The sequence below is a fragment of the Trachypithecus francoisi genome, unplaced genomic scaffold, assembly GCF_009764315.1.
Source record: "Trachypithecus francoisi isolate TF-2019V2 unplaced genomic scaffold, Tfra_2.0 Contig01585, whole genome shotgun sequence".
Lineage (NCBI taxonomy): Eukaryota > Metazoa > Chordata > Mammalia > Primates > Cercopithecidae > Trachypithecus > Trachypithecus francoisi.
Genome location: NW_022681444.1, coordinates 4,884,458 through 4,909,898, shown reverse-complemented (window position 1 = coordinate 4,909,898; position 25,441 = coordinate 4,884,458). Strand labels below are relative to the sequence as shown.

Sequence of the window (25,441 nt, the reverse complement as noted above, 5' to 3'; positions counted from 1 at the left end):
TGCCTGTAATCCTGGCACTTTGGGAGGCCAAGGTGGGTGGATCACCTGACGGCAAGAGTTTGAGACCAGCTTGGCCAACATGGTGGAACCCCGTCTCTAGTAAAAATACAAAAATTAGCTGGGCATGGTGGCAGTGCCTGTAATCCCAGCTATTTGGGAGGCTAAGACAGGAAACTCACTTTAACCCAGAAGGCAGAGGTTGCAGTGAGCCGAGATTGTGCCATTGCACTTCAGCCTGGGCAACAAGAGCAAGACTCTGTCTCAAAAAAAAAAAAACAAAAACCAAAAAACAAAAAATAAAAACTTGGAAACATGTTTGGTGATATCAAGTTGGGGCAGACCCCAGATACATTTTAGACATTTATTACCATCACTATTTTGAGTGGAAGGTCATTCAGAGAGGCTAGAGGTTCTTGTTCTGGCTATAAATTGTGTGAGTAATTCTACTAACCAAATAAAAACAATATACACCCACACTCAACAGATAGCTTGGGAAATAGCAATTGAAACATGTCTTTCTCACAAGAGAAACTGAACAGTTTTAATGAGTACATTAGATGAATTTAAACTCTAAGTCAGGTGCTGCAAATTGAAAAGAAGACTTACATTTTAAATTGCTATAGACAGCTTTAAGAAGCTTAGAATCCATGAAGCCATTGTTTATTGCCATGCAAATTACAATCTTGAATGACTTTTTTTTTTTTTTTTTGAGGCGGAGTCTCGCTCTGTCGCCCGGACTGGAGTGCAGTGGCCAGATCTCAGCTCACTGCAAGCTCCACCTCCCAGGTTTACGCCATTCTCCTGCCTCAGCCTCCTGAGTAGCTGGGACTACAGGCGCCCACCACCTCGCCCGGCTAGTTTTTTATATTTTTAGTAGAGACAGGGTTTCACCGTGTTAGCCAGGATGGTCTCGATCTCCTGACCTCGTGATCCGCCCATCTTGGCCTCCCAAAGTGCTGGGATTACAGGCTTGAGCCACCGCGCCCAGCCGAATGACTTTTTTAAAATAAAAAATGTGTAATAAAGACGTAAATTTTAAAAATGAGATTCTGCATTAACTGAATTTTACTAAACAGAATTACCTGGTGAAGCAAATGTATCCATCAAGATAATTCGGTATGTGTTATGTATGTATTCTGTTGGTGCTAGAAGATGTCTATGTGCCTATATCAACACATGTGACTTAATGTTCACAGTTCTTAGCAAATGCAGTTTTAGTTCACAGATAGCCAGCAATGGATGTTGTTATACTACAGGAAAATGTAGGATTAAAATTGTCCTTGTGTTAAAGAAGAAAAAAAAAAAAAGAAAATATAGCCTGGGCTCAAGTGGCTCACACCTGAAATCCCAAAACTTTCGGAGGCTGAGGCGGGTGAATCACTTGAGCCCAGGAGTTTAAGACCAGCCTGGGCAACATGGCGAAACCCTATCTCTACAAAAAATACAAAAACTGGCCAGGCGCGGTGGCTCACGCCTGTAATCCCAGCACTTTGGAAGGCCCAGGGGGGCGGATCACGAGGTCAGGAGATCAAGAGCATCCTGGCTAACACAGTGAAACCCCATCTCTACTAAAAATACAAAAAAATTAGCTGGGTATGGTGGCAGGCGCCTGTAGTCCCAGCTACTCGGGAGGCTGAGGCAGGAGAATGGCGTGAACCCGGGAGGCAGAGCTTGCAGTGAGCAGAGATTGCACCACTGCACTCCAGCCTGGGTGACAGAGGGAGACTCTGTCTCAAAACAAAACAAAAAAACAAAAACAAAAAATACAAAAATTAGCCAGACGTGGTGGCCTGTGCCTGTAGGCCCAGCTGCACAGGAGGCTGAGGTTGGAGGATCACCTGAGCCATGGAGGTCAAGGCTTCATTGAGCCATCATTGCACTACTGCACTCCAGCCTGGGTGACGGAGGGAGACCCTGTCTCAAAAAAGAAAAAGAAAAAGAAAATACTGTAGACAAGTGAATTATGTTCAATAAAAAGACCTTTCTAGCAATTAGAGAGTCTGAAAAATGGAATTAACTGCTTTAGGGGTGTGGTATAATGGGAATACGTATTTGGTCTTTGTTGCTGGTTCCTAGCACAGAGCTCCTGAGTGATAAGGGTGACAGGAGCATCTTTTGTTCTAAGGAGGGGACTCTCAGGGGGTTCCTAGATATCTGCAGGATTGGGGGTGGCTGCCAGAAAGACTAAGCCTTGATTAGAAACTTGGAACTTTCAGTCCCATATCCCAACCTCCAGGATGAGAGAGGGTTTGAAGATTGAGCCAGTCATCCATGGCCAATGATTTAATTAATCATGCCTACCTGGCCAGGTGTGGTGGCTCATGCCTGTAATCCCAGCATTTTGGGAGGCTGAGGTGGGCGGATCACCTGAGGTCAGAAGTTTGAGACCAGCCTGGCCAACATGGTGAAACCCTGTCTCTACTAAAAATATAAAAAGTATCTGGATGCAGTGGTGGGTGCCTGTAATCCTGGCTACTTGGGAGGCTGAGGCAGGAGAATCACTTTTTTTTTTTTTTTTTTTTCTGAGACAGAGTCTTGCTCAGTCACTCAGGCTGGAGTGCAGTGGCGCCATCTCGGCTCACTGCAAGCTCTGCCTCTCGGGTTCACACCAATCTCCTGCCTCAGCCTCCCAAGTAGCTGGGACTACAGGTGCCCGCCACCTACACCCAGCTAATTTTTTTGTATTTTTAGTAGAGACAGGGTTTCACTGTGTTAGCCAGGATGGTCTCGATCTCCTGACCTCGTGATCCGCCCGTCTCGGCCTCCCAAAGTGCTGGGATTACAGGCGTGAGCCACCGCGCCCGGCCAGGAGAATCATTTGAACCCAGGAGGCGGAGGTTGCAGTGAGCCAAGGTCGCGCCATTGCACTCCAGCCTGGGTGACTAGAACAAAACTCCATCTCAAAAAAAAAAAAAAAAAAAAAATCATGACTACCTGATGAAATATCTGTACAAACCCCTAAATCATGGGGCTTAGGGAGCTTCCATGTTGGGGAACATATTGCGGTACTGAAAATATGGATACAACTGGAGAAGGTATGGAAGCTCCGTGCCACCACCCTCATACCATGACCTATGCATCTCTTCCATTTAGTTCTTCCTGAATTGTACTCTTTATAACAGACCAACCCCTGGTATTGGTCCATAGCCTCTTAGGAACTGGGCTACACAGCCAGAGGTGAGTTGTGGGTGAGCAAAGCTTCATCTATATTCGCAGCCACTCCCCACTGCTTATATTACCACCCGAGCTCCGCCTCCTGTGAGATCAGCAGCAGCATTAGATTCTCGCAGAAGCATGAACCCTATTGTGAAATGCATATGCCAGGGATCTAGGTTGTGTGCTCCTTATGAGAATCCAATGCCTGATGATTTGTCACCGTCTCCTATAACTCCCAGATGGAACCATCTAGTTGCAGGAAAACAAGCTCAGGTCTCCCACTGATTCTACATGATGGTGAATTGTATAATTATTTCATTATATATTACAATGTCATAATAATAGAAGTAAAGTGCACAATAAGCATAATGTGCTTGAATCATCCCGAAACTATCTCCCACTACCTAGTCCATGGAAAAACTGTCTTCCACAAAACTGACCCCTGGTGCCAAAAAGGTTGGGGACTGCTGCTTTATAATATATGAGTAATAGTAAAAAAAAAAGTGCTTTTATGAATTCTGTGAGTGATTTTAGGGAGTTATGGAAGCTGAGGAGGAGGCTGTGGTAACGGCTACCTGACTTTGTAGCCAAGTTGGTCAGAAATGTGGAATGTAGGTAACCTGGAGACCCAATGCTTGTGACTGGCTTCTGAAATGAGGACAGTCTTGTGGGACTGAGCCCTTAAACCTGTGGAGTCTGACACTAACTCCAGGTAGTTGGTGTGAGAACTGAATTGTAGGACACTCAGTTAGTGTCAGAATCAACTGGTGTCAGGAGGAAAAAAATCCTTTCAAGGAGGTATCTTCCTGCTGGAGATATACTCAAGCAGGAAGAGATCAGCTGACTGCTGGCAAAGCTGATGTAGGAACTCATGCATTGGAAAGCAGATTGGCCCAGATGAACTCTAAGGCAGGAAAGAATGGTCTATTCTGATGGATGCCAATCTGCAAACTGTTTACTAGCCCATGACAAGGTATACAAGAAACCTTTATAGTGTTCTGACATGCCTGTGGCATCAAAGTACATGCTCAGTGGATTCATTTCATGAAACAGTCCAGACCAGTCTGGATGATATCCAATTCCTTGATGAGTTGCATAAGGTAGGACCACATATTTAATTTCCTGCAACTGACCGGAAATTAAAAAGACAGTCTGAGAAGCACTGCTCAGAGGCTCAGCCTCATTGGCTGTTGCTGGTAAGGGCTTTCTGACGACCCCATCTTAACTAGGGCTCCTCCAATTTCTTTGCACCATGGTCCTCTGTTTTTGCCACAGCAGTTACAAAAATTTGCAATACTTCTATGTGTTTCTGTTGGTTACTGATGGCTCTTCCTGCCACCTGCAGGTCCCTAGGAGCAGGGACCTCAGCAGGCTTATTCAATCCTGCATCCAGGGCTCAGTCTGTCTGGCACTAGTAAATGACCCTATGAATGCCAGTTGAATGAATGTTTTGTCATATTATATGAAAAGCACTCCCGATATAACTTATTTTTGGTAATGGCAGGCTAGATTATTCAGATCTACCCCTCCCACTGAAAAAACTAAAAGTACTAGAAGAATATTAAAATCATCTCCTTGAAAGCACTGGAGGCCGGGCGCAGCAGCTCATGCCTGTAATCGCAGCACGTTGGCAGGCCAAGACTGGTAGATCATGAGGTCAGGAGTTCGAGACCAGCCTAGCCGACATGATGAAATCCCATCTCTACTAAAAATACAAAAATAAGCCAGGCATGGTGGCACGCACCTGTAATCCCAGCTACTCAGGAGGCTGAGGCAGAAGAATTGCTTGAATCCAGGAGGCAGAGGTTACAGTGAGCTGAGATAGTGTCACTGCACTCCAGCCTGGGTGACAGAGCAAGATTCTGTCTTGGTGGGTAAAAAAAGCACTGGAGTGCTTACCAAATAGTAAGAATTGCCAACTAAAACTGAAAGGCAAGTGGGAACCTAGAGAGGTAAATGCATCATGAAAGTCTTTTTTGGCTTGAGGATGTTTGTCAATCCCAGCAAAATTGAATTTGGGTTTTGGTGACCTCGTGGGGGGACAAAGACTCAAATCCCAAGACCCACTTGGGTAGGCAAGCCCAATAGGAGCCCAGCCCCACATTACGCTAGGATCCCAAAGGGCTACACACTCAAGGAAGAGGGAATCAGAAGAAACCACCTCTACCACCAAAAACTACAAGAAGTTGTGACAGCACCGAGCAGAGCTGAGCCGGGGAGCGGCTCTGAGGTGTGGTGGCCACATGCCAGCTTTCACATATATCTGCAGCTGTAATAGAGCTGAGTGGGGGAGCGTCTCTGAGGTGTGGTAATCTGCAGCACTTGGGTAGTTTAAAAGGTCTCAAGCTGGGTATTTGGTTTAAAGCTATCTGGTAAAAGCAAACATAAGTGCTCCCTACCAAAAAGCAACTCATCTTAGGCCTCATAGTATTCCAAAAAAGTAATATTCAGGAATAACAAACAGTACACAATCAGGCAGCCTAGCACACAGAGAAGCACATGACATGAGGAGCACAGGCCAGAGGAAAACAATTAAACAACAGCCACAAAAACTTCACATATTGGAATTCTCAGTCGCAGATTATAAAACCATTACACTACATTTAAAGAAATAAAAGACAAATTTGACATTATCTCAAGGGAACAGTAAACTATAAAAAGTGACCAAGCAACCTCGGATTAGGCAACGGTTTCTCGGACATAACAACAAAAGTGCAAGCAATGAAAGAAAAAAAACAGACAAACTAGACATGATCTAATCTTAAAGCTTTTGTGCTTCAAAGGACACAACCAAGAAAGTGGAAAGATAAAAACACAGAATGGAAGAAAATTTTTACAAATCATGTATCTGATAAGCGTCTAATTATCCAGACTATATAAAAAACTCTTACAATTGAATAATAAAAGCGCAAATAACCCCAAAACAAAATTTGCAATTTGTTTGTTCATAGGTTTGAGAATTTTTAAGCAACTACATATAGCGAGTCCTTTACTGCACTAACAGCTTTAACTAATTCAGAGCAAGCCAGCTGTTTTTTTCCCTTTGGAAGTCAAAGGGAAATAGCCCGTAAGGTCTTTTATCAGGCTAGGAAGTACCATTGGCCAGAAACTTTTAACTGAAGACCATCAATACAAAACAGCCAAGGTGCTCCAATGGAGCTTCATGCTCAGTAGTTCTGGTGGAAATAAAACCTAAAAATGTATTTGATCCTTGATATTGTATTTCCAGAGAAGCAGTCTGAGATAGGACTGTGTTTTGAACACAACAGACTGCAATGATTTGTGAAATCAGTAACTCCCTAAATTGTTCCCAAGATGTTGACTGAACTGCCCAAGGCCACACTGCTGGTGAGTTGTAGGGCCATGATTCGAACCCTGGGAAGACTGACTCTTAAGCCACTCCTGATCATGGCCCAAGCACAGGTCATTTCTAACCCCCGACTGGGTCCCAGAACCTATCCTCTGGTGTACAGCAGGGCGAGCTGAGCAGTGTTTGACTGCCAAGTGTATGGTGATTACAGGATCACATGAAGGCCCCACTGATGTCTTTCCTGGGAGGTGTGTATTTCCTCCAGACATTGGATGTGGAGGGGCCGGAGCTGTGCTTACACAGGGTGGCCAAGTCCAGTTTGGTTTGTCCATTTCAGGATGGGCTGAAGTTCTGCAAAATTTTGGTAACAGAAAGATATCTCAAGGTATACAGCCTCCATGGGCTCTCAAAGTAGAAACTCAGCATGGTGACTGCTAGCTTTCCAAGCACTGGAGAGCAAGAACTCAATGCCTCTGTGCCTGGCTTAGCTCCTGAGAACCCTTGGCTGCCTCAGCTTGTGATGGTGAGGCTATCTAGTCCCAGGGGCCAGGCCATTTGGGGAGGGCTGTTTCTAAGGTTCAGAAGCAAAATTTTCCATGAGTTCCTTCTTCTATGTGGGTCAGCCGACATCATTCTGGACAAGAAGTATGTGGGTACCTATTCAGGGGTATTCAGCCCCAACTTGGCTAACATGTCAACGGCAAGGCTCAGGTGAATGTATATGGCTAAGGCCAAGGGTGAAAATGAGCAATCACTTCCCAAATGTTGTGGGCTTTCAAGTTAAATTCGTAGCTCTTCACCAATAATTTGCATTAGGAGGTGGTCAGGAGAAAACTGGCAATGTGGCAGTGATGACAATAACAATAACCATCAATAGCATCATAACTAGCACTTCTGAATGCTTACTATGTGCCAGGCATAGTGCTAGGAGTTTTACAAGCATAGCGCACTGAATTCTTGCAATAATCTTGAGACAATTTCTAATTTACAGATGAAAAAAACTGAGGCTTAGGGAGGCTGGGGTCCTTGCCCAGGGTCAGGGTCGGGGAGCTAGAGCTATGATGAGCTACTGTGCAAAAAGGCAGCAGAGAAGAAAAAGGCTGGAGAGTTTTTGCCATACTCTGCAGTTTAAACGGTAGACCCCGTGGGATAGAGACGGTAGTGGCAGTTTTAAAGAAAAAAAAAAAAGCAAGGAGAGTGTCTGTGGCCTGCAGCAAGGAAGACCGAGAACCCAGAAAGTGGGTGTGGCCCAAGGAGTGGTAGGCAGTACCAGCCTCTTTTCCTGATGACATTTTGTCATTGCAGTAATTTTTGGCATCTCCCTCCTGGATCCTGGCACTGCTCGGAGGGCCATGCCAAGCTGATCAGCCTGGCAGAGGAAGTACTGGGACTCGGGGCCATTCACAGAGGGTGGTAGAATTGTCTCTGGCCCCACTGCTGGCAGAACAACTTCCTGTGACTACCTGGTTTTAACATAGATCTTTTAAAGGGTATGTGTCACCCTATGAATAGCACCTTCCATGCCAGAATACTGACATTTCCCTTCCATTGGCTTCAAGCACAGCTCTGAAAAGCTCTATTTACCTCCTCCAGAACTCTTTCACTGCTATATCCCAGGCACTGCAATCATGTGCTTGGTGGCATTACAGGAAGTGGGGAGGCTTCCTTACCTCATCTGAAGAGCCATTTTCCACTCTGAATCTTCCAGCCCTTTGGATGGCTCCATCAGCATCACTGGAAATAAGCTAGGGGGGAAAAAGCATTCAATTAGATAGTATTTACAATGTCTATTTGTATGTAGCTATCCTATAAGTAAGCCACATCTAAGGACACAGGCTGGAGTGCCCAGCCTAGAAGCTAACAGTTTTTTTAAAGCTCTATCAGCCAGGTACTCATACAGTTGGCTCCCACTGTCCTTGGGAACCCCAGAGTAACAATGGCTAACCTGCAAGAATGGCAAACAAGAGCATCACATTTAAATTTGAACACATTCCAATACTGATGCTCCCAGCAAAAACAATCTTAATACACACCACATGTGGACAAGTGGCAGTTCACAGATGGCAAGACCGAAAGCCAGCTCTCAAGTTCAGCCGCCTTCACAGGAAAGCCTGAAGAACAATTAGTGGCTGGCAAGAACTCAAGGCTCTACTACCACCAGAGAAAGCGCCTGTGCTTCATTCAGTTTTAAACAGTTTCCAAAAGGCCAATTAGTCCCTCCTCAGGCAGACAGACTGTGTTTTAGCTCTGGCAAGGTGATGCTTGCAAATAGACAGCCTCCAAGGGGCCTGATGTTCGAAAGAGGTGAGTGAACAGACCGGGGCTTGGCACTTGAGTCCTAAAATTCCTGACTCAAGATTTAACTTATTTTCTCCTTCTAGATTTTCTCAGTAGTGACTCGGGAAAACAACACATCTTTTTTAGCCTTTAAATCTACCCACAATTTGCAACAAAGATCTGCCAACAGCAGACTCACCAGAACACACCTGCCCTGAGGGGCACTTCTCACCTCTCTAACTCAGGGCTTGCTCAGCAAAACAGAAATGTTATTTCTCAGGAAAGATGGTTACCTCATATTTTCACTAGTGCTTAAGAGATATGATGGTATAAAAATTAATAGAAAAATTTTAGGGAAAAACTCCAATGAATTTTCTCAAGGAAAATTATTTAAAAGAGATTGATAAATTTTTCCTATGATAAATATAAAAACAGTATCTGGTATTTGTTGAAGGCCATGCATTCTTTTGCTCTTAATATGTATTATCTCATTTAATTCTCATAACAACACAAGGTAGGCATTATTATTATTCTCATTTATGAACGAGGAAACTGAGGCAGAGAAGGGTAAAACAATGGGCTACAGTCACTTAACTAGTTAGTATGGGTAGAACCGGGATGTGAACAGAGGCAGCCAGACCCCAGAAGCCCATTGTCCTCATCTAACCACCACCCTCCCTAACCATCCTCCAGAAAATGTCTGTGATTAGGTTCAGTTTTTATATCTCCTCTTTCTCCTGCAAAATAATTTCTAAAAGCAAATGTTTGGATGACATCAGATCATCACACTATCGCTAAACTGAGGATGAACCCAAGAGGCTGTGTAGTCATGAATTTCACCTTGTCCAAACAGCGGTCTAGCCTTTGCCCTCAAATTCTGGGAGGTAATCTCTAAGACCTGGGAATGACCTGCGTTAGTGTCTGATTACCTAGGGGCTCTGAGTTACACTGATTTATAGTGAGGGCTTTGGGTCACACAGTATCAGCTCTACCTCCAGAGGGGCTGAAGGCTCAGGTCGGCCATGTGGGTGGTCAGCCACATCTACGGGATCAAGCCCTGCTAAAAACTCTGCATACCACAACTCAGGTGAGCTTCTTTGATGAGCAACATTCCATTTCGTGCTGATGTTGTCACACATCATTGCCAGAAGGAGTTAATGCTGTCTACAACTCCATCAGGGGTGGACAACGGGAAGCTCTGCCACGGAACTCTTCCGAACTCTGTCCCATGCATCTCTTCCCTTGGCTGATTTTAATGTGTATCCTTTTGTTGCAATAAACCATAAATGAGCTTAACAGCTTTTAGTGAATTCTGTGAGTCCTTCTAGCAAACTATCAAACCTGAGAGTGGTCTTGGGGACTCCTGAACGCTGCAGTAGTTGGTGTCAGAAGTGAGAGTAATCTGGTGGACTGTCTCTAACTTTACAGAGGCCAATTTTAAAGTACAAGAGAAAGACAAATTTAGATATCATAGGATCACTGCCATTTTCACAGGGGAAGTATAGATGATTCAGCATCAACAGCTTCTTTGTGGGTTTCTACTCACTGTTAAAATAGAGGGAAAAGTAAGTAGATTTCAGGTAGAGTACTATTGGTATAGGCTGCCTTAAGGGCTTTGGCAGAAGCATTCTGAGATGACATCTGGACTTGGCAAGAAAAGAGCACTATGATCAATTAATAATGTCTGACATAGATAGGTCTATAGAGACGTGAAACACACCCTCCCCTTACTTGTTACCCCTAAAATAGAGGTTGCTAGAGATAGTCCTTACTATAACTAGTCTCATCTAGGAGTCGAAGGCTTGAGAGAAGAGCTGATAGTCATTCATTCATATAAAAATATAAATTAAACATCATAAAAACACTATATTTTAGACACAGGCATACGCAATAATGCTCTTTTTCATTTGTTGAGTTTAGAACAAGAAGCATATTGCTTGTCTTGCTTAAAAAGTTCAAGAAAAAAAGGAAGAACAAATTTAACGATTTGATGGTAAAAAGAAATGTAGCTCCCTTTGAACTCATGAAATCCATAAAGACAGAGCTCATGCTAATGGGTTGACTACCTTCACCATTTCCCCATCCCCATCCCCATCTTCATTCAAGTCACCATCATCTGTCACCTGGATGACCACAACCACCTCCTACTGAGTCTAGACACCCATCTACCACTGCTCCTCTCCAAGCAGCTCCTCACACAGAAGCCTGCAGCCGGGTGATTATGCAAACTGCAAATATGACTGTGTGCCACAATCCCACCTCTATTCCAGCACCCTCACTTCTTCCCACCAGAGGACACATGCTTGGGACTTCCTGGCTTGGAAGGCCCTCCTTTCTCACCTTCCCCTAAAAAACCCTACTACTCATCCTTCAGTTCCACCAAAGTCCCCCTCCTTCTATATAACTTCCCTGACCCACTGCCTAGGAAGATGACCCTGTTGTCAGTTCTGGGGACACTCTGCAGAGTTGTGATTGACATTTCTCTGTATGATTACTTGGTTCACACCTGTCTTTCCTCAGGCGCTCTCTCTGTTCTCCAGCAAGCTTCAAAAAGACAGCAACTACATTTATTTGTTCTCACCACTGCATCTCCAGAGCTAAGCACACCACCTGACATAGTATCCATCTCATTAAATATTCATAAATAAGAAATATGTGAATAGATGAATGCCAAATTTCTATTGCAAATGGCCAAAGAGATATAAAAACAGGGGTAAGACCTATGCTGGCCCTGGAAACCAGAGAAAGTTCATTAATCATGCAAGCAATGTCAAAGGAATTCTACCAGCTCTATCATGAAGGAAAGGCCAAAGTGAAGGGCAGGCCAATAACTGGAAGCACCACAGGCTGGGGAAAGTCGGTTGGGCAGTAACTTAATCAAATCATGCAGGTTCACACCAACACCCTGAGCTTATGCTGGCAGGACCTGCCTGAGGGGAGGGTGGGTGGGAGGGCAGTAGGTGGGCAGGAGATCCTACTGGTCACACTCAGGGCCAGCACAGAGTGGCAGTCTCAGTGCCCCCCACCCTGGCTGGGTCACATAGCTTGCTAACTAAAGCAGAGGGGGCTGTGGTGGCTGGAGCCTCATGAAGACCAGAACATCAGCTGCTGTGAAAGGAGAAAGTGTCCCAGCACACTAGGGAATGAGAAAACTAACACTTCAGGAAAAAAATCTTTTTAACACAGTAGAGAAGCTGACTGTCAGGTAGCTGTCTCTGTCCATTTTCTTTCTATTATCCTCACAAACCTTTGATCTGGCCAATTACAACTATAAAAAATCTACATTTTCTTTTTTTGGGAGAAGATTTGGCTCAGGAATGACACAATCTCTATCAGAACCCATCTAAATGTCAAAACAACCTAGAAGCCCTCTCCCTCAATTCATCTAGATGGTACAGAGCTCCAGCTGCCACCAAAAGCCACTCTCGCCGTTTGTCACAGTGCAGAATCGTAACTGGACATAAAGCTAGACTCCATTGCCCTAGAGGTGGCCATTTGACTGAATTAGCTCCACTTGAAGGTGGGCCAAAGCTCACCTGGGTACATTTATGGACCCAGGCCCTTTAGGAGAGCCTTCTCCACTGGCTAGAAACCCAGTGACCAGAGGGATCCTGGAAATTCATGTTGAAGACAGCAGATTTTTCTTGAGCCTGAATGTGTGGTGCAGACCCACCACCCACTTAGAATTCCTGGCTGCGTATGAGAGAGAAATAAACTTATTGTTTTTTTACCACATTGTGACATTCTAAGCCAACTAATATCCCCAATAAGGAAGAATCAAGAGAATAATCACTGATCCTATGATAAGTTCATAATATAAAATGTAAAAAGTGACCTGAAATATCAGAGAAAATGTTCTATGAAACAGATTTACTACAAAAAGTACAAGAATTTTTTGAAAATTTCTAATTATGGTAATAATTTGGGAGCATATTGGATCTACGAAAACGGAACAATCTATAATCAGCTTTCAGATGAAAAGTGTAATTACTGAATTTCAAAATGTAGTGACCGTGGTGAACCAAAAACTAGACACTGAGAAGAAAATGCCCCTAAAGAGTAAATAAGAATATCAGTTTGACAACCCCATTGAAAAGTGGGGAAAGGATATGAACAGACATTTCTCAAAAGAAGACATTCATACAGCCAACAGACACATGAAAAAATGCTCAATCATCACTCGCCATCAGAGAAATGCAAATCAAAACCACAATGAGATACCATCTCACACCAGTTAGAATGGCAATCATTAAGAAGTCAGGAAACAACAGGTGTTGGAGAGGATGTGGAGAAATAGGAACACTGGAATCAACCCAAATGTCCATCTGTGACAGACTGGATTAAGAAAATGTGGCACATATACACCATGGAATATTATGCAGCCATAAAAAAGGATGAGTTTGCGTCCTTTGTAGGGACATGGATGCAGCTGGAAACCATCATTCTTAGCAAACTATCACAAGAACAGAAAACCAAACACCGCATGTTCTCACTCATAGGTGGGAACTGAACAATGAGATCACTCGGACTTGGGAAGGGGAACATCACACACTGGGGCCTATCATGGGGAGGGGGGAGGAGGGAGGGATTGCATTGGGGAGGTATACATGATATAAATGATGAATTGATGGGTGCTGACGAGTTGATGGGTGCAGCACACCAACATGGCATAAGTATACATATGTAACAAACCTGCACGTTATGCACATGTACCCTAGAACTTAAAGTATAATAATAAAAAAAAAAAAAAAGAATATCAGTTTGAGATAAATAGAGGAAAATGATTATGAAAAACAGAGAACATATCTGGGAGAAAGTGCAAAGAATGGACTGGGGGGTTATGAAAGTGGTCCTTGGGCAGAGAACAGAACACAGGGATAAGCAAGTTATCTCCTACACTAACCACCCCCTCTAGCAAGGTTCTTTACTAATGAGTGAGACCAAAACTAAAGGATAGCTACTAGTGAAGGCAGATCAGCCTACATGGTGTGGAAAGAAAGAAGACAGCAAGGCAGTCTGAGATCTTACCCCTCCAGAGCCAGCAAAGAGGAGGGAGTTGTTCAGGTCTCCTCTCACAGTGGAATGCATCCAGCCCTTTGTTATTCTTCTGGGAGAAGGGTCCAGAAAAGAGACTTTTGCATGTGTGCTCAGACCTTTGTAAATATAGCTCTGTCTACCTAGGAGTTTAGTAATTAGTAACATGTTTTCTAATCTGATCAATCCAGATCTGCACTCCTGAAGGGTGGAGTGAGAGGGAGGGATACAATGAGAAAGTGGATAAAGAGGAGCCTGGAACTCCTCCTAAAGGTAAACAGAACAGCACAGATGTTTAATAAATATGAATTGGTTACATTTCCCTACTAAAACAAAAAAGACTTGATTGGTAACATAAATGAAATATATTAAATACAATAAAGCAATCATGAAAAAGAAAGACAAAATAAAAAATATTCTAGGCAAATTGGGACAAAAAGAAAGTAAGGGAATAATAAAACCATAAAGTAGAACTTAGGAGAAAAAGACATCAAATAAAAAAAGTTATTTTATATGGATAATTAGAACCACCCATCTCCAAAATATAACTATAAACATTTATGTAATGAATAACATATAATTATAAAACAAAAACTATTATAACTAGAAAGAAGAGTTTATAAAATTATAGTTGCAATGGGAAATTTTAGTACCTTTTTCTCTGATAGGTCAAGGCAAAAACTAGTAAGTATTTATAGAGGAATCAAATAATAAATTTAATAAACGATTTAATAGACATATATTGACTGCATCAAGGTACAGAGAATACACACCTTTAAAAATATCTAGTTAACTTAAAAAAAACCGACCTAATATTGAAAAGAAAGAAAAGTGAGTTTCACTCTTGTTGCCAGTGGAATGGCGTGATCTCGACTCACTGCAACCTCTGCCTCCCGAGTAGCCGGGATTACAGGCATGCACCACCACGTCCAGCTAATTTTGTAAACATCTCAGCCTATTGTGCCTATTGTCCCAGCTACTTGGGAGGCTGAAGCAGGAGGATCGCTTGAGACCAGGAGTTAAGTGATACAGTGTGCATGATCACACCTATCAACAGCAACTGTACTCCAGCCTGGGCAATACAATGAGATCCCATCTCTTTAAATATATGCATATATAAATAAATTTATGTATATCTACATATATAAATTCTTGAGTCAAATAGGAATAGTGAAATTAGATACTATCCAGACATGAACAACAATAAAAACAGTACATATCAAAACAGATAATGCGATAGGTGCTATATTTACAGAAAAATTCACATTTTCAATGTTTTTATTATTAAACAAAAAAGGATAAAAACAATGAACTAAGCATTAACCACTTGAAGATATAAAAAAAAGAACAATGAAATAAACCCAGGGAAAGCAGGGGAAAGGAATCAATAAAAGATTCGAGCAGAAATTACAAAATTAGAAAGATAGTACAATTGACTAACATAGCCAAGATATTCAAGGCAAGTCTGATTTTAAAAAGCAAAGAATAAAGACGAATACATATAGTGATAATAAAGAAAACAGAACCACTAAGAAGAAAGAGATTTCTAAAAGATTAAGAGAATGCTATATGAAACTATGCCAATATCATCAATAAGTTTAATGAAATGGAAAATTTTCCAGGAAAACATACACAATGAAAATTATTTTAAGAAAGAAATCTGAGTAGACCAAAATCTAGTTGCAAAACTGAAGATCTTGTCAGAATACTGCCCCACAAAGGCAGCCCTGGCCCAGAGTGTCTTCTGAGGAGGTGAAGGATCTGATGCTCCACACCAGAGCTATGCGAGAGCCACACGAGAGCCACACAGTCACAGAAAAGTGGCGCAGTTTCCTTTGAGAAGAGGCACCAGATTTTTTGCATTCATTTTGATGAATCCGTTTAGGAAAAGGGTATTAACATATATGTGTAACATCACTAATGTTAAGAAAAGAGGACAGGATTTTTTTTTAACTTTATGTGGTCTTTCATCTCTGCTATGGTCATATACCAAATAATCAGATTCTGTGGAAGACTGTGCCCAGGAGGGAGAAAAAGGAAAAAAACACAAAAAACAAAAAAACAAATTAAATGATCATTCGGCTAGGATCTGCCAGACTGTGAGTGATTCCTTCTGAGTTCTTGCACTGTCCAATACCGTGGCCACCAGTCTTATTTAAATTAAATTAAATTTTATTTTTTATTTTTTGAGACAGGGTCTTTCTCTGTCTCCCAAGCTGGAGTGTAGTGGCACAATTATGGCTCACTGCAGCTTTGACCTCCTGGGCTCAAGCAATCTTCCTGCCTCAGCCTCCCAAGTAGCTGGGACCACAGGCACATGCCACCGCACCTGGCTACTTTTTCATTTTTCGTAAAGACATGGTCTCGTTATGTTGGCTAGACTAGTCTCGAACTCTTAGTCTCAAGTGATCCTCCTGCTAAGGTCTCCCAAACTGCTGGGATTACAGGTGTGAGCCACTGTGCCCAGCCCAGATTTAATTTTAATTAAAATAAAAAACATTCAGTTCCTGAGTGCATTAGTCACATTTCAAGTGCTCAGTGGCTATTTGTGACTACTACACTGGACAGCATAGACAAAAATATTTCCATAATTCCAGAAAGTTCTATTCGACAGGGTTGTGACATGGTGGACATTCATGAAGCTCTGGGTGACCAGAATCAAATTGGTTTGCCACTCAGTTAGTTAAATAGTGAAAATTCATGTGACTTAACATCCTGAGTACAGGCCTTGGTCTAATCTCAGCAAAACTAACTGTTCCATTTAACACTGAACAGTGTTCAATATATTAGATGTTCTATCTCAGGAAAAAAAATAAGATCCAAGCAAGAATACTTGTTTGCAGAATTTAACAAATTAATTTTTTAAAAATAGAAGGCATAAAATGTTACTCATTAACTATAAATAAAAACATTATTAGTTTCAAATTGTAAGCAATTATTATTAAATGAGGATCTTTCTTAGATTAATACAAATACGTAATTTTTCAAAAACAAAAAGCACTTCCTCGTCTATTTCACTGCTTTGTTTCATTGGGCTGGTGCTTGTTTCCATTCTAAATTAGTGCTGGGATTCCCTATGATCTCTGTTCAGTATGCACTGTGTACTTGGCATTCAGGTATATAAATCACAGGAACATTATTTTTACTGAGAAAAAAACTAAAAAAGGTTATGTAAAGCACATCTTTAAGCATAATATGTAACATTTTCTCCTAGATCCCCTTTCTTTAAAATGAGTGGTTATGAGTATGGGTTTTGGGGTTCAACTGACCAGGTTCAAATCTCAGTTCCATACTTGTTAGCCGTGTGACCTTGGGAAAATCACTTAATTTTTCCTCTCTAAATTTTAGTTTCCTTATGTCTAAAATGGGGACAGTGACTGTAACTACTTCTAGGCTTGTGGTGAGGATTTAATAATGTAAAATATATAATTAGCCTAGAATAGTACTTGGACATAATAAGTGCTCAATAAATGTTATGATGCTATAATATATATTATAATATGATAGTGATTAATATAAAATGCTTTGATTAGCATGATTAAGTCACTTTAATGCTACATTTAAACTCTTGGAAGATCTGTTTAAATATTTGTCCATCTAGCAAACATTACTGAAACTATTTTTTTCAGGGCCTGTACTAACTGCTGGACAAAGATAAATCCAACATGATCCCTGCCCTAGAGGACTGCAAATCCCAGGGGGAGTGAGAGACACACATACATATAATCAGATAAATCACAATACAACCTGGTTAAATGCCATAACGACAGACAAAAGAACAGGGGACAGACACTGGAGAGACCAACTCTGCCTGGGGGAACTGGGGAAGGTTGCATTGCTATAATGCAATTTGTTCTGGAAGATGTAGAGGACCTTTGAGAAATGATTTCCAACATAAGCAGGTTTATTTAAACTGCAAATACTGGTCAAGAAAGCAGATCCATTTGACCCTGCACATGCAAATTACAGACAGACACAGACACAGACACATTCCTGACTTAGAAAGTACTACTATTCAGAAAGGAAGAAAGAAAAGTTTAAATGTCTGCATCAAAAAGAGGAGGTGAGAAAAGACATAAACAAGGGTAGAATGAGCCATCCTCTCTCTGCTGAGTGCTACCCTGGGGCCTGTCTCCTGGTCTCTTTTAGGCCACATCCGTGCCTGCAGGGAAAGGCAAGGGAGAAGGAGCCAGTGTGGGGACCAGAGTAGGGAGAAGGGGTGTTTTTTTTTCTCCTCCTCCCACTCTTCACCTTGATCCTATTCTGCCTGTGCCGGGAGATAGGGAGATCTGGGTGACTGGGCAGCTGCGCAGCTGGGGTGCTGAGAGCACCAAGGCGCATATAGAACCAACCAGGTTGGTAAGCAGATTCCCCAGCCAGAAGGATCAACGGTGGCTGGACGAGAGCCACCAAGGCCCTGGATCTGGACTCAGACTTTTCTTACCATCCTTGTCCCTGGCCCCTGTCCTCAGCAAACTCAACACCCATCACTATGATTGATCTGACAACCTGAGCTCGTGTTCTTCTGCCTTTTCAAATCGAATACCTCCCAACTCCATGGCTCTGCCACCCATTCCTAACTCCAACAGCATCCTCTCCTTCCCACTGGCACAGCTGTGGCATCACAGGACCTACCTCATAACCCACTTGAGCTCCTTTTGGCATGGGTTCTATCCAGGAATCTGTGGTTAATCAGGCTGCACTTACCACCCCACAGATCTTGCATGCTGCTCATTCCTCCTCATGCCACCAAGTCAAGTCACTCGCTCACCCCTGCCGACTGAACTCTCACTCAGAAGAGTTCCCATCTGATCAGGCCTACAACATGCTCATGCTATTTGACTACAGCTAGATCCTCACCACCATCCAATCTTTTGATCCATTATTTTTTTTACTTCCCATCACATCACATCCTTCACCTTATCTGTCACAGGTTTCCACTGCAGAAACACCCTTTCTCCTAACAGATGACGTTTCTGCTATTTTACTGAGAAACGTGAGGCAGTTCAGGATGAGCACTGTCATGTAGCTTTCCAGCTCAAAATATACCTGTCTTGGTTTCCTAATTAAAATCATATCTGAACAGTAGTTCCTGATACTCCACTTCCCGGTAAAAGACTTGTGAAAATTCACCACAAATTATGACAACTCCTTTGAATATTAAGAAGGAATGATTGGCAATCCTATGTCCAAAATATCAGGACACTTTCTACTTACTATTTGGCCAATGGAGAAGAATCAAGAAACATATTTGGTGACTGGCTTTGTTGCCTGGAACAGAACAAATCTGTGATAATTATGGAAGGTTGGAAGGCACTTTAATCTTCCCCACACCATCTCATTTTAGCTAAGAGACACTGGGTCTTTCAGAAGAGTAAGAATAAAACACTAGGAATCATCTTTTTACTGCATGGGCACTGCATTTTGAGGTAGCCTCACTCGTACAAGCACCTCTTTTTCACGACAAGAAAACACTGGGCAAGAAGGAGGGAGGGAGAGCGAGTCCATCTTAGAGAATGCAGTTCTCATAAACCAAGTGTCCCAGGTAGGGAGCGAGACATGGAGAGTCCTGAAGGCAGAGTATCCTGGGGAGTTCAGTTTCCCCAACATGCCAAGGAGCTGGGGGATATTTAACCTCTTCACAATCTGCATCTTGTTTTTTGATCTAGATAGCTGGCATTTTATCAAGCTTATGTAAAGAGCTAAGCAAACATTACTTCAATATGCCTCTTTTAACCAGACTGCTACTGGTAGTTCCTAAGCCCCTGTCATGTATAAATTCTAGAGCCACTGGTTCAGAGCAGCAAAAAGCCAAGCACAGGAGAACATCCTATCTCACTCCAGCAGAGGTTTATAAGATAAACACCAACTAGACCCTGGAAATTGATCAAGGAACTTTGTATAATCTCCAGCCATCCAGTTGTTTAGCTCAGAGAAGCTACAGTCCCTAATGAACAATGACAGCTGAGAGCCAGTTATACATTCCGAATGTTGAAAAACAGAAGGTCTGAATAGCTCTTTGTTTTTGTTTGAAGTAAAACAAAAACGAAAACAAACAAAAAAAATGGGGGCTATGAAAAAATGCTACACATAATCCTGAAAACTAAAAGAGGGAAGCATAGCTCTAACCATCTTTACTATGAAACCAAAATAAAATTTTAGAATAGCCATTGCTGTCCTCAGGGAGACAGAAGACATGAGCTCTTTGCAATAGTGTTGAAACCTTGTGCAAGTGGGTGAGATAAAAGAGGATGAAAAAATGCAAATGTAGGATTAAAATCTTCACTGGAGGAGGAAAACAAAATGTTAATTTGAAGGAACTAAAACAGTAATATCTCCATCATTTTAGATGCTGATTATAGAATGGAAAGGAACAAAACAAAATGAAAACAAAAAGAAAGAAAAGACAGTCACGGAGGACAGATAAAAAGGTCTTTACTGTTTTAGGGGAAAAAATAAACAATAATCAAATATACAATGGAAGAAAACATTCATCCTTGATTAAAGGACTGGGTCTAAGAATCCCAGAGGCACAACGTTTTAAGGAAAATTAATGAAAATAGAAAGGTGCGGAGAAATTATGGGAAACATGTAAAAAATGAAAGATGAGAAGAAAAAAAAATGTAAGAAAAACCCCGCCAGGAAAGGTCATGTGAAACTTTCTGAAACATGTCTTTCTGAAATTGAATTGGAACTGGCTCAGATTTCTCTTCAGAACACTAAAGGGCAAAAGGTAACTGTACTGGTTAAGTGTCCCCACCAAATTCAGGTCCACCTGGAACCTCAGAATATGACCTTATTTGCAAATGGGGACTTTGCAGATGTAATTTGTTGATATAAGGTCCTACTGGATTCTGGTAGGACTTAAATCCATGACTGATGTCTTTATAAGACAAAAAGAGAGGGTCATTCAGATACAGAGACACAGAGAGAAGATGATGTGATAACGGAGGCAGAGACCGGAGTGATGCAGTTACAAGCCAAAGGGGGCTAAGGATTGCTGCAACCCCAGAAACTAGAAGGGGCAAGGAAGGATTCCTCCCCAGGGCCCTCAGAGGGAAGATGGCCCTGCTACATCTTCATTTTGAACTTCTAGCCTCCAGAACTATAAGAGAATAGACTTCTGTTGTCTTAAGTGACCCAGCCACCAGTTTGTGATAAACTCTTACAGCAGGCCTAGGAAACGAACACAATAACAGTTCAAAATTTGTGAAGTTTTAAAGGAAAAAGGTGATGACTCAGACACTTAAAAGCAGGTAAAGTTGTTCTTGTGAAAGCGATGAATCAGAGACATGCTCAGATATGTAATGATTAAGAAAAGATACCCTCATGTACAGCCTTAAAAACTTACCTGAAACTCCAGGACAAGGACACCTGCAACCATTGCTATTTATGATTGCTTTGGAGGTCATAGCCAATGCAATTACACGTGAAAAAGAAAAAAGAGATTTGGATATAAGGAGATGAAGTCATTTACGGAAGACAACTTTATGCCTAAAAAGACTATACTTTGTTTTTAAGTAAAGAAGCCCAGTAAAATACATAAACCCATTTTGTATACAAATTTAATTACTAAATCAATGTGTACTAAATCTTAATAGTGATTATTTGTAGGATTACATATGAATTTAATTTTCTTCTCTGTGCTTTTCAGTATATTTCAAATTTTCTATAATGACTATGTATTCCTTTCATAATCAGAAAAATATATTAAAAAGTATATCAGCATCACATGCACATACACACACAAATACTATGAAGTAACATAAAAAATTTAAGAAAAAAAATTTATTAGATAGATTTTTGGCAAAGCTGATCTTCTAGCTGATTTGTGGATGTCTGGCAATGAGCTAAGTACTGCTGGGGATACAATAAGAAAAGCACCAAAATCTCTGCCTATTAGGACAGGTAAGAAATGCCCACAAATAAAGACAATGTAAAATATGGCAGGTACCATAGAGAAATGCAAACAATTGTAAGGTTCTATATAGTGAAAGATGACTTTCCCATAGGGGAATCAGGTAAGGCTGCATGGAAAAAATGAGACTCAACAGAGGCATATTTTAAGAGGGCATTCTAGAATGATGAAAAGGTATAAGGAAGTCTCAGGCCTGGGCAATGTTGGGTAAAGGCCCGTTTGCTGGATCATGGGCCACACGAGTTAAGTAAGGCTCAGAAATAGGTTGGAGCAAGACTTCAGAAAGCCTTGAATGTCAAGCTAAAGACTGCCTACTTTATTTCATAAGCAAAAAAGAGATGCTGAAGGTTTGCTGTTGTTATTACAGCAGGAATTTGTCTGAATGCATAAAGATGACGTTGCCAGAGCTGTACATTAGGGAAAGTACTCTTTACAGCATTAAGGAAATCAAAGCTCCCAGGATTAGGTTAATTACATCTGAGGACATGGACAAACTAGATGTAATCTTATCAAGAATTTGTTAAACTGAATTTTTGAGAAGTCAGGGAGAGCAAGAGAAAGTGCCAGACGCTCAGGGAAAGAGGAAAAGATACCAATGTCACACAAAAGAAAGACTACATAGAAGCAAACATCCCTGTTCTTTTCTTACTTGTATTTCTTCAAGAGTCTAAATAAGAAACACATAAGGAATTAAAAGTCACTTTTAAAATATAAGCTTGTAAAAAATGCACACTACTCAGCCCACTCCAGATATGCCAAATCAGAACATGGGTTTTAAACAAACTGCTCAAGTGATTTTTATGCATAATCAAGTTTGAGGGGCACTGGAGCGGCCTGTAACAGCAGCAAGATCATGGATCTTTCAAGCAAATACAACCTATTGTGGATGGGGGTTGGGGGACACCCCCTACAACTTACCAGGTGTGTGACCTTGGACAAGTTAATTCACCTCTCTGAATCTCAGTGAACTCATCTGTAAGATGGGGATGATAACAGTACTCCCACCTCATTAGGTTATTGTGAAACGTAGTTTACACATGCAAAGCACTCAAAAGGCTGTCCAACACTGGCTGTACACAGTGACATGAATAAAGAGCAACTGGCCGTGAAATCCATTGAGAATATAGAATAGAACCAATGGGATTTGGTAAGAGACCGGAACATGGCTATGTGCGATTTCCTGGTTTCTGGAATTAGCAACTGAAAGGAAGATGGGGCCATTCACTCAGCGGTTTGGCACAAGAGAGACAGGGTGAGTTCAGTGTGGGGTATGTTGCAGTTTAGTCGCCTGTGGGTCACCCCACGAGAGATTGCCAGTGGGCATTTAGGCAAATGGGCCCATGCATAGAAATCTGTGGATAGAAATCTGGACTCAATATATGGATCTGGGAGGCACTAGTTTTAAGACAGGGAAAGATTACCCAGAAAGAGCTTGTAGAGTAAGAACAGTGCCTGAGGCAGAACCTGGAAGAACACCAACATTTAAGGGCCAGGCAGAAAAGAAGGGATCCAAAAAAAAAAAAAAAAAGGCTGAGAAGGTAAAGAAGGGAGGCAGGAGGAAAACCCGACAGTATGGAGATGTCAAGAGAGGAGAAAGTTTTAACAAGCCTACAGAGTTGTCATGTAAGATAAAGACTGACCTGCAATCCCAGCCTTGCCTTGGGAGGATCACTTGAGGCCAGGAGTCTGAGAATAGCCTGGATAACATAGTGAGACCCCATCTATACAATCAATCAATCAATTCAAAATGTTAAAAAAAAAAAAAAAAAGGCAGAGTTGAGGAATGCCAACTGGATGTGGTAGCAAGGAGATCTTTGGTGACCTTGGCAAGAGCAGTTTCAGTGGAGTGCAAGGAAGGGAAGCATCAAACGGAGAAAGTAAGAAGGGAAACTGTGGAACCATTAGGAGGAGCAAAAAGAGAATTTAGAGAATGGCTGAAATGTACTCCCAAAGTAATTAAAAGGCCTTCACATCTATTATGCACACACAGTTTGAGATTATATTTTAAAAGACTGCCACACTATGATAACTACAATAGACCAATTAAAAAGTTGAGGCCAAAAAGCATACAATCCTTTTCTTACACATAGAAGAACCCAAAGTGACTGCTTTAATTACATGGGTAAAATGTTCAACATAATAATATTGCTTATAGCTCAACTGACAGTGGCAGTGTGACACCATGAGCCAGCCATTTATGGTAAGTCAATCGTGGCAAGCTACGCTGGATTTTTTTGCATGACTTTCCCTAAATTTGATTAGTGAAATAAAAAGGAAGCAAATTTCAGAACCCATGGATGTTCCCCTCTTTAACAAACAGGGCCAAAAGCTGTTCTAACCTGTGGAATGGATATATGCCCTAAGAAAACAGAAACTTGTCCTGAGACAGGAGAAAGCTGAAAGACAAGGGTTCCATCTTAAGGGCACCAAGAGAGAGGTTGATGAAGCCTCAAATTATCTTGGATCCTGCACCCCAGGGAAACTTGTTCCAAGTTGCCTGCCAAGGGGCAGTTAATAAGTTAAATAGGCTAGACTTTCCTCTGAGGGCCTCAAAGAAGAGAGCTCTTTTTTTTTTTTTTTTGAGAGTGAGTCCGCTCTGTTGTCCAGCCTGAAGTGCAGTGGTGAGATCTCAGCTCACTGCAATCTCAGCCTCCCGGGTTCAAGTGATTCTCCCACCTCAGCCTCCTGAGTAGCTAGGACAACAGGCGCATGCCACCGTGCCTGGCTAATTTTTGTATTTTTAGTAGAGACGGGGTTTTACTGTGTTAGCCAGGATGGTCTCAATCTCCTGACCTCATGATCTGCCCGCCTTGGCCTCTCAAAGTGCTGGGATTACAGGCGTGAGCCACCATGCCTGGCCACAAAGAGAGCTCTTAAAGTCCACAGCCCATGTGGGGAAAGGTTGGCAAAAACACCAAATTCCTCTTCAACAGCCCCAAAGAGGTAAAAGAGTGGTTTTCAAACTCTATGCATGTTCATGACACATGAATACTACAATTTTGAGGGAAGGCCTGCATAAGTTCAGAAGAAAACATAGGTTCTGAAAAAAGTAACTTTGAGAAAACAAAATATATTCTATTGCCAAGAGCAGTACATAAAGGTATATTACATTATATATTTTAATCAAGTTTAAAATTTATTCCTGTTACAACAGATGACGTATATTGCTGAGCCTGGTCTTGCTTATCTGAAAGTTGAGGCGGGCACATGACAAGCCATGATGCAGGGCAGAGAATGATCTGGTACAAGTAAGGTGTGCAAGGCAATGGCTGTTACCAAACAGACACCAAGAAAGTCTGCGTGTTTAGAAACTTAAGTGAATTTTGCCTCCTGAGTGTATGAAACCACAATCAAGGTAGAAAACTGCTCCACTCAATTTCCTTTGCTGAAGAGTTAGCCAGGTAAGTGGTGTGTTCACAGTTTGTATTTCTGGTTATATGAAAAATAAACTATTATACAGTGATCAAAATTTGGAAGTGTTTTTATATACATCAGGGGACCATATCCCATCAGTTGAAGACTACTGGAGTCAAAGAACAGCGACTCCCAGAATACCAGCATAAGGTTGAGGAGCCTCAGATTGTGAGCCAAGCCAAGGTGGCTGCAGGAGAGCAGCACAGAGGTGCAGAGAGACTTGCCCTGAGGAGGAGAGCCTTGAGTGGCACAGGAATGGGAGACTCCTGTGGCCTCTAGGGAGAGCATGAGGAAGTCAGGACTCAGAAAGGAGGGAATGGAGTGCCTGTAAC

General features: G+C 41.9%; 1 protein-coding gene across 4 annotated transcripts in view; it reads right to left on the bottom strand.

The window, feature by feature from the left end:
• Positions 1-25,441, bottom strand: part of GARNL3 (GTPase activating Rap/RanGAP domain like 3) — a 183,574-nt gene that overhangs the window by 106,731 nt on the left and 51,402 nt on the right. For all 4 annotated transcript variants that reach the window (XM_033191556.1, XM_033191547.1, XM_033191565.1 and 1 more), the window contains one exon: positions 8,137-8,211. In XM_033191556.1, coding sequence (XP_033047447.1) covers positions 8,137-8,211 — 75 coding nt within the window. The remainder of the gene's footprint in view (positions 1-8,136; positions 8,212-25,441) is intronic.